The following is a 14621-nucleotide window of genomic DNA, read 5'->3' as shown; positions in this document are numbered from 1 at the left end:
GTATTTTTAACACATAGCAAGCAGTTCAGACTGTCATATCAATCTCTTTGCATGATAATTGCATAATTAGCAGAAACTCATGTTGTATGAAAATATAATTACATACTTTATCACAAAAAATATTTACTGTCCTTAAAAAAAGTCATTAACTGTAATCTAAATAACTTCTGTAAGGTGAAAGACTGTTCCAACTACAGTAATTACTAAGATGCCTGACCAGCCATTTTTTGGTGTATGATGTGTGTTTATCAGTAGTTGTAACAGTTACTGTGAAATATGTAAGAAATAAAAAGAAAGTTTTTTTTTAAGTGAAAATTTTATTTTGGGAAAATCAAAAGGATCATCTATAACAAAAAAAAAAAAAAAAAGTAAAAACATATGTAACTTAAATCCAAATTAATGATTTTGCTTAAGTAGTACAGTGGAAATATTGTGCAAATACTTTTTTAAAAAGCAAGAATTAAAAAGCTAATTGTCACTTTTTCCAATTTAAAGTTTATTTGAAAATGAACCCCGCTGCGCGTAAAACACCACGGAGTCACGCAATTTTTTACAAAATTTATTGTCAAATTACACAAGCTTCTCAGCACTGCATTTGTGTTGAGAAAAGGAAAGAATCACCCACCTGAGCCTTTCCTCCAGCTGCCCAGGCTGAAATTGTGCCCGACCCCTTCGTGGGTCCCAGCACCCTGGCTGCCCTTCAGCCTCTCCCCATCAGGGTGAGGTGCGAGGCAGCTGAGCCGAGGGCTGCTTTCCAGCAGCAGCTCTGCCTCTGCAGCTCCTCACTGTCCCTCCTTGCTGTCCTTTCAGCTGGGTCACCCTTGGCCGCTGTCCCTCGGGGTGTCCCCACCTCAGCCTGGCTCCCTCAGTGCTGTCCTCACCCTGCCATGGGTCACCCACAGCCCCCGGTGTCCAGCTGCACACCCCTTTCACCGTGGCATTTTCCCAGCTGTGTTTCCAGATGTTTCCAGCTGCTGATGGCTGTTTCCAGGTGCCACAGCCCCCAGCCTGCTGTGCCTCCATTTGGGCTCCTTGCAGTGTCTCCAGCTACAGCTGCTGCTGGCTGTGAGGGCACAGGGCGCTTTGTGGCCCTCTCCTACACTGCAGCCCTCCTGCCATGCTTGGCTAGCATCAGAAATTCTGGATTTTTAGAAAGAAACCTAGTTACTGTGCTAATTACAGCATTTGTCAGAGGTAATTTTTTCCCCTGTAGGTTCTCTCCTCTCTAGAACCTCTTTTAGGATGGATACGTGTGTGTTTTTTTAAATAAGTAGAAACAGCAATGGAGAATGTGTTTTTATGCTTATGAGCTCAGCTGGTTAATTTCATTAGGAGGTTGATGTACAAATACGAACCTGAAGGTGTTCATTGTGTTGACAGAGGTACCACAGAAATGTAGGGACCAAGGAGAGAATGGCAGGAGTGGTGGTGAGGGGGTAAAGAGCTGTCCTGTTATCTTGGGGTTCTGCAGGAAGAGTTTGTTTAATACTAAGTCAGGGAATAATAGAATATGCTGAGTTAGAAGGGACCCATCAGCCTCATCAAGTCCAACTCCTGGCCTGCACAGGACCCCCCAAGAATCCCCCCCTGTGCCTGAGAGGATTGTCCAAACATTCCTTGAACTCTGACAGGCTTGGTGCTGTGACCACTCCCCTGGGGAGCCTGTTCCACTCTCTTTGGGCGAAAAAATCTTTTCCTAGTATGTAATGTAAACTTCCATTGACTCAACTTCCTCATGTTGCAAAAAAATAACAGTGTAAACAAACAAAAAAATTGCTTGAAAATAGAACAAACTAGCAAGAGAGACCTGTGCTGTGGAGAAGGGAGTGGGCATTTAAATGAGGAATGGCACAGGTAGGCTGGGGCTGGACCATGAACTGCTTTCAAAATGTGCTCTGTGAAAGACACAGTGAGGGGACACAGCAAAGCCAGCCACTGTGATTTCTCTTATCTGCAGAAATTGCTTCTGAGGCATTGCTTTGTCCAAGTGCCAGCAGGGCAAATGAAATTTGTCAAGAACAGAGATGTTCCAGTGATCAAAACATGAGACAACAAAGCCCACACAAGAGGCTGCTTGGTGTGAAAGCCCTGAAAATCCCATACAGCTTTTATCTATAGACAAATGTTTGAGTGAGATTGTTATCTTACTCTTTGTAATTCAGGCATAGCCTGCTGATGTGCCAGCAGTTTCATTGGAAGGTAGGATATACATATGTCAGTTCAAGAAATCCCCTCTGTACGAGCAGATCCCTCTGTGTCCAGAGCTGTCCAGCTGTGCAGTGTGTGCAAAAATGGAGCTGCTGTGCCCTGATGGTGGAGACTGAACCTGCACACAGCACACAGCTGAGCCTTGCTCAGGCTGCTCTGAAAGGCCACTCCAAATTGTTGCTGTCCGAGGGCACCTGGAAGTCTCAGACAAATGGCCAAGCACCCCCTCTCTCCCCAGCCCAAAATCTGAAATGGAATAAGAGCTTTATTAGTGTGGGAAATCTGGACAAACTGTCTGTACTCACTAGATGAAGCAAAATTTTGAACTTGAATGACCGTGACTGTCAGCATGGCTTTAATATGCACACTAATTAACAGAATGAATAATAATGTATTTCTGTATACATATAGATAGATATAAATGTATATATATCAGAAAGCAGAATTCACTGAAGGTATTTCCAGAAAATAAACACTAAAGGATAATGTTAAAGATCATTTAAGCTTTCATGGGTAGGTTCTTGCAATATCCATCTGAAATTGATGGACTAGATGATTGAATTGCAGAAAAAATTATTGAAATACAATGCCCGTGTTAAAATTTAAGGTCAGTTCACTGGTGCATGAACAGAGATATCTGCACCAAGAAGAGAAAAGGCATGCTTTTCCAATTCACTTTGAAGTATAATTCCAAGTCAAGCATTAAATTAACAACATTATCATAAAACGAGTACTAATTTTGTCAAATGCTGAAATTTTTAAAATGCTTTTGTACAAACTCTACACTGAATTAGCAAAATATTAACCGAGCCAAGAATGTTAAATTAACTTTACTGCTTTAGACACACCCTTTTAGCAAAATTGATTAGAATAAAAGTATTTTTTAATTCAAAACACAGTAGTATAGCTCCCAGTATTAATATGTAGAATTTTCCAATATAAATAGTCTCTTTTATTTTTTTTTTATTTTTTTATTCCTACAGAGTAGACCATAGATAAATTTACATTTCAGCCTGCCTGAATAATCCGATTCTGTAGAGTTGTGTGTGAGAAGCGCTGACAAAGAGAGGCAGCCAAAATGCACCTTCATATGAAGTGGCCTGTGCTTGTGTGTCACTTGTTTGGCACAGTAAACTATAGAAACACCAATTCCTGCCTGAATAATCCGATTCTGTAGAGTTGTGTGTGAGAAGCGTGACAAAGAGAGGCAGCCAAAATGCACCTTCATATGAAGTCTCCAAGCAGTGGCCTGTGCTTGTGTGTCACTTGTCTGGCACAGTAAACTACAGAAACACCAATACCTTTGGTTCCTTTTCTGGATTGGCTTCTTAGCTAATCCAAAATTAGGTGGGCTGGGCTGAACTGGATATATGAATATGCTTTAATATAATGTGAATCTTTTATCTGTGCATTGTTGCACAACAAAATGAAATTTTAATTTATTTCTGTGGACTTTGTGCCAGACAGCTTAAATGTGACAAAGAAGAAACATGGAAAATGCTAAGGAGGATGTATACTACTTGTGTAGGTGTGCTAAAACCATATATATATCCTTTTCAGAATATGAATGGTATCTTATTATAGAATGTAGGCCAGCAACTATCTAAATAATTATATGTTTTTTCTTAGTCCACATTTTAGCTCACTTACATTTTTATGCCTATTGTGCAAAGAAATAAGAAGAGGGAAAAATAATGTGAAGTAATAAGAGAGATAGCTATAACTATGTAAATAAAATAATATCAGTGTAATTACATGTTTAAATTACAAGAGTAACCCAGGGTTTTCGAAGAGGAGGTCAGAAAGGAAATTATTTTTAACCTCCCTCCCCTCGGCAAAACCCAGGCTATTCCCAGCTATTTTGCAGGTCTCAGCTCTCCAGCTACTGCTGTCACTACTGTCACATGCAAAGATGTGACGTGCCAGGGTATGGAGGAATGGGATGTGTAACACTGGGAAATGGGAGAAAACAGTGTAATGCAAGAACTCTTGAAAAGCCACATGCAGGCCTTCACTGAGGTAAATTAGCAAGACATCTTTACTGGGCATTGCTGGGGAAGTCAGCAGTTGTGAATGAGATCAGGAAGTTATTTCATATGAAATTTCAAATGTCAGAAGAAATGCAGGACTAAGGCCAAATTACTGATGAGGTAGTGAGGAAGTGGAGGAGGGATGAATTTCTTCCCTTTTTGCACTTTAAAGATTTGGCACAGTTAAAAAAAGGCATCACCAATACCACAATAAAATGCCCCATGACAAGGGCAAAAAAATCAAATATATGCTAGGAAGCAGAAGTTAGGTGTTTTACTAGAAAGTTATAGCTGTAGTAAGGATCTTATCAAGTGTGTATGCAAGTTTAAGTAGCAAACACTCCTTGAATGCTTTCACATGTTACATCATAAGTCCACTTGTTGTGGACTTAGGCAGATGGTCTTTTGGGAATTTCATTAGAAACTGAAATAATTCTATCCAGTGAATTTTTCAATCTCTTTATATTTGAGATTTTAAAAAATTATTAGAGAGTTTATCCAATTAGTAAAGAGATAACAATTAAAATAGGTCATTAAAATGCACCCTTGCAAGAATTCAAGCCATGAGAATCTTCTACACCTTTTTATATAAAGATTTTTCTTACAGTGCTTTCATTTATATCTGTACAGATATAGATGTAGATGCACAACACAGAGAACACACCCAGTGCTTGCTATCTTAGAACACCATTACATAATAGATTCCTTTTCACATGTTGGCACCATTCAGCTACTTCTGCCATGTATACTCCCTTGCTTAACATAATTTTGGTAGTAATAATCTCAAGGTGAATTAGATGCCACAACTGGAAATAGTGACACAATTTGTTGGGGTTTCAGAAGGATCAACGTCTATGTTTTCTATGCAATTGTGTTCTCTAAGTGAGAATGAAAGCTTTTAATTACCCTTTTCTGAAGCAGGTTGTTTCTGTGAAAGGGAGCTGTGAAGGGACTTGAAGCAAGTCCTCTGTGCAAGTGTCAGTGTCCTTTATCCTGCACAAGTGTGGGACACTGGAGGCTCAGTGGGAAACTACTGCTAATAATCTCTCTGGGTTGTGGGGCAGCTGCAGGCTCTGTGAATAGCCTGATGGCATGAGTTACTCAAAATAGCAGTTAAATCTTACAGAAATCTAGTGAACAGAAATTACAACTATTTAGATGCAAGGCTTGATAGAGTAGGAAGTTGTTTCATTTATTTGCTGGTGGTTACAGACCTTAAAAAAATAAAGTGATGTTGCTACAAAATTAGGAAACCTTGAGCTTGCTTACATGCAAGTGTTTGAGCCTTTAGCATTTTATTGCACATTGGCCAGTTGCAGACACTGTGCCTAGTATGATATAAAGATCAATGTGTATGCTCTTGTAGTTTCCAATGACAGCTACAGAGATAAAACTAAGAACAGGCTGAACTGGAAAGTATTTTGATTAAAGAGCATATTGAGAAAAACCTGTGTATGACCAGAAAAAAGCTTGGGAGTAGGGGCTGGTGTACCTGAGCGTCACAGATTTTCAGTATTTTATTTTTTAAAATATAATGCAGTATGGTCTTGACTTTGGACTATAATAAGAGAGGCTGTGTAGATTTGCCATTATTATTTTGCAATGACTCTCACGAGATAGATTGGAAAGCAGTCTGAAGAGAGAAACTACAGGGGAAAGTTCATCATTTATCAGATCAATAAAATGTTATGAGGCTGAGATGCACATGGGACACTCAGTGACTGAACTCTTCTAGAAGCCTTTGCCTTGTACTTTGTATTGCCTATGGAACAATAGAAAAGTCCATACACTCTCATACATTGAAATAACATTGATGGCCATAAAACAATTAGGAAGCATGCAAATCTGCTGCAGAAATGATGTGTATATACCATTAAAGTATTTTTTGCTTGTTTCTATATAACCAGTTCCTATCCTGACGCTGATATCAATCATCTGTATATCCAGCAATAGCAAGTTACTCTGGGTTTATATTTCCGTATAGCTGAGGACTGAGACTGGCACAGTGCCTCCATGCAGTTCAAATTAAATACTCTTCCCTGTGTAGGAGTAATTATGTGGTGATGAATGTGGTGAGCAGTGCACTGCTGGAATGAATGGTGACGACAGGTGTCCAGAGCAGATCAGGTTCCAGCGGTCTGTGCTGGAGAGAGCAGTGGTGTTAAGCTGAAGGGAGTAGAGAAAACTTAGAGCTACAGGCAGAGAGAGACAGTGAGAATTCACAGTGACAGAGACCCCAGTCTAAGCAGCTTTTTGTTACAAGTCAGTTATTGGAGGGCTTTCTTTAGTCCCACTGAGGTGGAGGAAGAAGGGAGTAGATGCTCACATTAATCTAATGAAATGTCTTCCCTGATTGTTTTTGTGTTGTTTACTGTGGATGTTCTGATTCACTTAATCCTTTATGAAAGGATGAAACCACCTAAAGGCTCGATGCAAAGTCCTTACAGTTTGATCTGTGATAACTTATAAAGTTATCTGCTTCCAAAGGAGATAAAATTAGCCGGAGAAGGAATTCAGTTAAGACTCTGTCAAGAAAACTATTTGTTGGAGGTACTGCTTTATTAATTTGACCTGTGTTGAAAGGTGTAAAAGATTGAAATAAGTCCAAATTTCAAATTTCAGCCAATCATTTGTTACAGAGTTTTAATTTTTTTTAAATGCTTAGCATGCTTCTGAATGCAGGACTAGGCTATGTGGCTTACCTACACCTTGTGGGAAAAACAGATAATTCCTTCAAGATCTTCATATATCATATATGTGATGATCTTCAGGATCATCACATATTCATGATTTTGTCTATAATAAGCCTCTTTGCTTGACTGAAATTTTGAAAATTGTCAGTCATTTATAGGATTGATTCAATTTACAGATATTTTTTGTGTAGTTGTTCCAGTATTAACCTTTCAAAATGTTAGACAGTGCCATAAATATTTTTCAGGACTTTTCTGATATCTAGAAAATAATTATGAGTTCAGTTTGTGCTGTCTCAAACATGATCTCTTAATATTATCCAGATGTCAATTTGAGGGATATTTTTGCCAGCTAGTGGTAGATGGTACCCTTAAGTCCACCTGAGTCTTGGCATCCATTCAATGCTCCTTTGGAAGTATAAACCTCTGAAAAATTAAGAATCATGTAAAAGGAAAAGAAATACCACAACCAGTTTTTAAAAATGAACAAAATCCTTTTGTTCTTGCTTTCTGTGCTTATTTCATTCACTGTAGTTCTAAGTCATTAAATTGACTTGTACCTTCCAAGCTTTTAATTAAATTTTTCATCATACTTTGTATTTCCCTCTGTAGTATAATGAAGAACTCCACTATGTAGAGCCGTGTCTGAATGGAACATTAGTTCAAGCAGACAGAGCCAACAAAGAGGTAAGGAATGAAAGTAACAAAACAGTGGAGAGCTGGGATGCAGTGGGTGACAATGTGCTATAATGATCTTTTCCTAGTACAATGCATTCCATTATTAAAATTTATTAATTATTCTACTCATGCCATTTCAAAGAGTTTTATGTGACTCCACAGAAAGAAAGAAATAATCTCCTAGTCAATTTGGTTGAATAAACTTAATGGAAAATTGCAGGAGTCATTGAAAATATACTGTTAATAAAGTTTGGTAATTATTTTAAGTAAAGTATTTCAACCACTTTAAATTGAACTATCATTCTGTTAACAAAAATTACTGAGGAAGAGATTGCATTCTTAACTCAAAGTAACACTAAAATTGAAACAAAATCTCCAAACAAATGTAATACTATAAGAATAAAAGAATTTAACATTCCAAATAGGTCTGTCAATGTCATAATGTACTCATTCAAGAATGTTCTGTGAAAATGTTCAGATTAGTTTCATCCTGCTAGAATATTTCAGGAAACAAACTCCATTATGCTGACTACAGTGCAAATTTTATTTGAAGAGAGATTGCAGTATGAATCTGTAGCTTATAGTTTAGTTTATTGCCTGACAGTTTTCCTCAGTTGTTCTGTGCAGGCATGCCTTAGAGCTGAGGTAGAATTGTTTATGCCATGTGAAATGATGAAATATGATGGCTGAAAAGCCCTGTGATCCTTCTAGAGGGAAAGGCCTATTAAAATGAGCCACATCTCTTATTATACTACTTTTTCCTTGCTAAGGCCTCCTGTCTAAGAGTGGTTTGTCCTTCTGTCCTGAGTCTGGCCTATGGCTGGAGCAGTCATCTTCTTTCTTTAAGCAGTTTCTATTTGCACTAAAAGAAAGTGAACAGAAAAGTTTCAGCTCAACACCCAGTGTGGTACTTCACTTGTACTGATCAGGAAATAGAGAACACAGCTCTGAAAACACCCTTTGGAATGTGTCAGTGCTGGGTCTCTTCATGTGTACCAAGACAATGTTATTTTTTATGTTGTTATGCTGATCTTTATTGTGTTACTCCCAAGAGTTCTTTCACTTTATTTAGTCTCTTCATGTGTACCAAGACAATGTTATTTTTTATGTTGTTATGCTGATCTTTACTCTATTGTGTTACTCCCAAGAGTTCTTTGCACTTTATTTCTGTCCTACAGGAATTATTCTTCATGGGCTTCTTCTTTTATTATATTTTTGATATTTACCACTGTATGTATCTAAATATCATTTGGTTGCTATATGGGCATGAATTGTTTTTAATAATTGAATGTTTGAAGTCTCCATTTGTGAATTGTGATGCAGCTTTTTAAATGAGCACTTTATTGTGGCTACATCAGATGAGCCACATGAAATCTGTCCAAGTTCTAGATGCAGACCTAAAGATTCAAATGTATTGCCCAGATGTCCTGTCTGGAATTAATCCTACAGTTAACCTTTCTGTCATTCTGCAACTGATCAAAATGCAGATTACCCCACACCCATATGTTACTTCATGTCAGATTAATTTAATTGATCAAAAAGTTTTTATGCCACCCAGATGACGCTCAGATTTTAAGAACAGAGCTCAATTTTTCAAAATAACTAAGTAAAAGTTCATATTTTGTTTTTCAGAGTAAATGTTGATATAATTTCTGGTTAGGGAAATTATTTATTTAACTTTTTATAGAATAACTTTGTCTTTAAACTGAATAATATATGCAAGGTTTGGGGACATAATTAAATATTAACTTTTTTCTAGTTGGTTATATTTGTAAGGTAGTTCTTGTTCTTTCCTTGAAAGGCCAGAACTAAAAAAAACAACCCAAACCTGAGATAGGTAGCATGTAATAGTTTGGTGCATTTGTACATACCATGACTTTGCCAATCTTAATTTCTTCCTTACATTTGACCTTATATGTTCTTATTCATTTTTCTAGACACTGTAATGAAGTTAAAAATTTATTTGCCTAAACACTAGAAGGCACAAAAGTTCCATTGTCCCCAGTATAGCTCAGAGTACAAAGTAGAGATTGTCCAAGGAGGTGGACAGCCACTTAATCCTACATGAGTAATTCAGTTATCATGCTCCTGAACCCAGTTAAAAACAGCTTTCTGAAATAGCTGATACTGCTGTAAGCTGTGATTCTGTGTGATTTGACTTGTGTACTGGCACAGCAAATTTACCTGGGGGCCTCATCAAAAACACTGAATTAACTGGAGAAGTTTCTCTTGAATTCACAGCTCTTTGGTCAGGCCCATAGAAAAAAGATTTCCTCAAATGTCGTTCATGTGCACCTTCCAAAACTGGTCCAGAGCCATTAGAGCACTTAGCTGTGTTTTGAAACTCATCAAAAGTATTCAACTGTTTGGGTTATAACTTTTATTTCTGTGAGTCTCACAGATACACTAGACTACTGTAGTTTTTTTTGTGGTTTTGTGGGTTTTTTTTGGTTGGTTTTTTTTTGTTTGTTTGTTTGTTTTTGTTGTTTTTTTTTTTTTTATGTAATTGCCATTGGTCCATTGTAACATCAGAGAAAAAGTAGATAAAATTACACTTTCTCAACCAGTCTTACAAGGTAAATACTCCATTGCAAGTTCACTGGTAATAATGATAACTCTTTTATTCTGTTTATGAAATGATGAAAAACCCAAGAAAAATATCAAGACAAACACTGTATTTTGTAGCTTTTCCAAGCAGTCACTGTCAGCAGGTGAACGTGTTTCTGCACTGGCAGAGTAGAGCAGGAGATTGACAGGCAATGTTTTGATATAATCTATTGTTTCAGTTTATATAAGTCTACATCTGCCTGATTCCAACCTAGATCTGAAAATGTAGCTATATATTTGGTTCAGAACTTTCTATCCTTCATTTTTATGTCAAATATTCTTCTCAGTTGAATGGGTGCAATGATGATCACATCTGTTAGTATAAACTTTACTAGCACCAAAAGAAATACACATATTTTTAAAAAGTTAGAACAATTTTTCTTTAGCTGGCAAATTTCTATTCTCAAATGATAACTTTAAATGGAAACAATTAAAATTTGCTGTAATGATATTTCATATTGCTATAGTTTTCTTTTATGTGGAAAGAGGAGGTGTATGATGCTGATGCTTGCAGGGGCCAAACTTTTAACAGTTCACTCTACTCTACTTTTATGTTGCTATTCATAGTCCTGACCTTTCTTAAGACAGGTATCACTTAGTGCAGCACTGTGGCTGGAAACATGCACGGAACCAAATAGTTTTGTCCAACTATTAGCTTATGCTGAATAAAGTTGAATTCCTACCATTTTGGCAGTACATTTCTCTCTGTCTCTATTTTTTTTTTTTTAACCATAATACATGAGTTTCAATATAAAAAATTCCCATTATATGACCCTTAAGGAAAAAATCCCCCTGTGCCATACATGGATGCACACCCCAGTTCTTGCTAACTGAATCTTGCTAGGTTCATCTGACACCACTTGTACCAAACACAGGCAGTTCTTAGAAGCAGAGATAAGAAATTACTCTGAGATGTTTGGAGCTTTTAATCTCAGGAGGAAAGCAGCTGTCTCAATAACTCCAAATAAAAATTGCTCTCACAGGATCAGTACCCCAGTCTATATTGGCCTTGAAATTATTTATTGAAGAACTACTTTGTTGTCTTTCTGCCAGGCTCAGATGTTTTCAGATGGAATCTTTCCACTCTGAGGACGTCACTTCAAGATGCTGAATGGCGTTCTTTGAATTGTGTTTAATCTCTCAGCTTCAACAAAACAGAGAAACAGACTCTAGAAGAATAGCTGTCCTTATCACTTACACTTCATTTGTAGAGAGCTAAAGGGTAAACCAGGCTTCTCAGCAGAATAAATTAAATTATACTGATTTGGGGCAGTCAGGCCAGGGCTAGGTGTGGGGAGAGACCAAGCCCTCCTTTTTAGGGAGAACCAAATGTGATGTTTGCTCCTGCTGGAGGGCTCTGTGGTGCCAGCACAGCCAGCCCTGCTCCTGCCAAGCCCTTCCCAGGCACAGCCTTGGCTGTCCAAGGTCCAGGTGTGAGTGAATCCTGGCTTTGGCACCTGCAGCAGCCCCAGGCAGCTGGGCTGCAGCCAGAGCCTCTTCTGCTCCCATCCCCAGCCTGTCTAGGGAAAATGAGACCTGGGAGCATCTTCAGGCAATAGAAGGATTTGTTTGTAGGCTACAGGAAGAGCTTCAGCCTCGGAAATGAGTGCTTCTTAGTGGTGCTGGTGCTGAATGTTCAGTGGGATTACAGGTAGCAAATAAGCATGCTTGTTCACATTCAGGGATGGGCTGCAGGAACTCTTATCCATAATGTTCAGGAATGTAACAGGCTTCCACAGAGCTAGAATTCAGAAAATCCAATTAGGCTTAGAAAAGAAAGAAAGAAAAAAGGGAAAAAAAGCTGTCTGGTTTATAGATTTTCTCATTGGAACACTGTCACTCTGGGACAGAAAGAGTACTGTAAACAAAGTGTTCATTCCACACATTGGCTCTAGAACACTTACCATTATTTTCTGGACCACAGTAGTAAGGGAAGACTTACCTAAAAGAAAAAAAATCCACTCTCATTAAAGAATGAAAAAGCATTTAAAGCACTGTAGCTCTCTTATATCCACTCTGTGGTGACACTTTCCCTTCAGTAATGTATTTTAGTTTCCTGTTGCAAGCACCAGGAAAGATATCACAAAGCCAACTTCAGTTCCATCCCCTTCCTTCAATTTTTCTCTTTCAGGTAAGAACATATAACTGACATTAGAGCAAATCTGTACAAAGTGCACACAGAGGAAGGAAGCTGCGTTTCTCTTTGAATAACATCCCGGTCATTGTTGATGAAGCATTCTTTTCCTCTAGAATATGCAGTCTTTAGTCCATTTGCATCTTTACTTAAGACTCAACTGGAATATCTGAATTGAACTCTCTTCTCACAGCTAAATTAGTAAAGGGTGAAAAGTTAGACTTCTTAATTGATATGATAATGGAGCTCAAGTTAACCAAAGATTCTTGATCCTGCATTATTTTGTTAAGTAAAGAGAGCAGTCAGATAGAAAAGAAAATATAGCATCAGTACTTTTACCTTTGCAAAGTTCAGCCTGGCTAAATGAATGTTTTGAAGACTGGTACAGATTTCATAGTGATTGGTGCAGCAAAAGCAGGAATGTTTTTTGAAAAAGCCTAGCCCCTAACAAGTCAGGGGTTACTTGATCAAGACCAATCTTTTGTTAAAGCATTAATAAATGTCTGCTATATTACAGTAGATTTTTGAAGGACGTCAAATACATTTATTATCATTAATCATTTTAATGTTTAACATATCCATGCATTTTTGTGATGGGAAAGGAACAAGGGTTGGAGAAAAAACACTTTCAGCCCGGCATCTCCAGCATGTAACGTGCTTTTCTTTAATGTGTGAAGATACTTGGAAAAAGTAAGGGTTTAAGCATCCAGACCTCTTCCCTGCCAGCTTAAAGAACAGCCAAGTAACACAGACTTGAGTAGTAAATCTTCATTTAACTTTAGTTGTTCTTACTGCTGGCAACAACCCACAAGGAGGAGATGCTGGTATAATTTGTATAATCTCTTTAGAAACTTCCCCAGGTTTTGAGCAAGTGGTTCTATCACTTTTCTGGAAAACTGCTGGTTCTGTAAGTGCTTGTTGTGTGTAGCTTTGAGAGCAACCTGGAAGCTCTGTCGGATATACTTCAGAAGGCATTTTTCTTTTCAGAAACCTTACTGAATGGAGTTTGCTTCATGTATTTGTAAAATACAAAGTTACAGCTTCAAATATGTTTGTGTTTTGATATGACAGTGATGTGAGTGGTGTTAATGTATGTGCCACCAGTTTTCCTAAGAGACGCACAGGGATTCCAGTACTAGAATTCTTCCAAGACAGAGTGTTTCAACTTTCATTTTACAATGAGAGAATACAGTAATTTGTTTTTGGAATAATTATAATGTCAGGTGATGTGGCAGGTGTCACTCTGTCTCCACTTTTATTTCTAAAAGTTTTCACAGCCTAGCAATTGTCATAAATTTTTGTGTTGGCACATACCTACAGTGCAGTTAAGTTTAGATATGTGGAAATTGTAAGCTATCCCTAATTTGCAGAACTTGCTTTAAGTTTCGTTTATCACAAAAATTAAATCTGTAATTACATTGGGTAGCATAACTGAGGGTGAAATTAATCTGTGATCCTAAATGTGGTTTGGTAATATTAAATATGCAAGGTATATTTGCATTTTACCAGACTATTTTATAATTTGGCATCAGTGTTAAACAGCTGCTACCTTGAAGTGTATCAATTTGCTATACACAAATTTAAAAAAGAGTGGGAAATAGTTCAGACACTATTCTGTCACTGTCTGCACTTTCTCCACAAATTGCAAACATGTGGAACTGCCTATTTTAATACTAGTTTTCTTGGGCCAAGAGGTTTTCATCTTTGAGAAACTCCATGTTACAATTTACCTACCCCAAAGGAATCGGATGACAATCTGATTTAATGTAACTTCAGATTTAAAGTAACAATATTACAATATACATTCCTCTTTTATATGTTTTTTTAATGTACTATATATGGGTTGAGGACATTTCTCTGTAAATGTTTCCAGATGAAATATATCATCTTCTAGATGCACAGATAGGCACAGTAACTCCAAACTAAATCAAGAACTTACCCCAGTGTAAATTCGAATGACAGAAATAGACAGATGTAATGTATAACTTCCAAAAAGCTTTTATTTTTCTATGCAATTACCAGAAATTAAATAACCAGAAGACTGATTCAGCAAAGAAGCTGAGTGAAATTGCCAATAAGAGGTTGGTAAATACAAATTTTGCATATTGAATTTTATTTAAGCAAATTACTTTTGCGTATTTATCTATCCATCTCTGTCAGATCTCAAAAAAAAAAAAAAAATCAACTGCATTGCTTAGCTGTTAAAAACCCCAAAACAGTAAAGTCTCACTGAAGTCTACTCTTATTTTAAAACTGTCAAGCTGCTATAGTCCC

The 14621-nt window shown here is 37.4% G+C and overlaps 1 protein-coding gene across 1 annotated transcript in view; it reads left to right on the top strand.

Moving 5' to 3' along the window:
- The window catches only part of CACNA2D3 (calcium voltage-gated channel auxiliary subunit alpha2delta 3), a 408036-nt gene that overhangs the window by 191384 nt on the left and 202031 nt on the right, over window positions 1-14621 (top strand). Inside the window, exon 9 of the mRNA XM_041425790.1 lies at window positions 7541-7615. Within this exon, the coding sequence (XP_041281724.1) occupies window positions 7541-7615 (75 nt within the window). The remainder of the gene's footprint in view (window positions 1-7540; window positions 7616-14621) is intronic.

The sequence above is a fragment of the Onychostruthus taczanowskii genome, unplaced genomic scaffold (assembly GCF_017590055.1).
Source record: "Onychostruthus taczanowskii isolate IOZ18803 unplaced genomic scaffold, ASM1759005v1 scaffold9, whole genome shotgun sequence".
Lineage (NCBI taxonomy): Eukaryota > Metazoa > Chordata > Aves > Passeriformes > Passeridae > Onychostruthus > Onychostruthus taczanowskii.
This window is presented reverse-complemented; position numbering and strand designations above follow the sequence as displayed.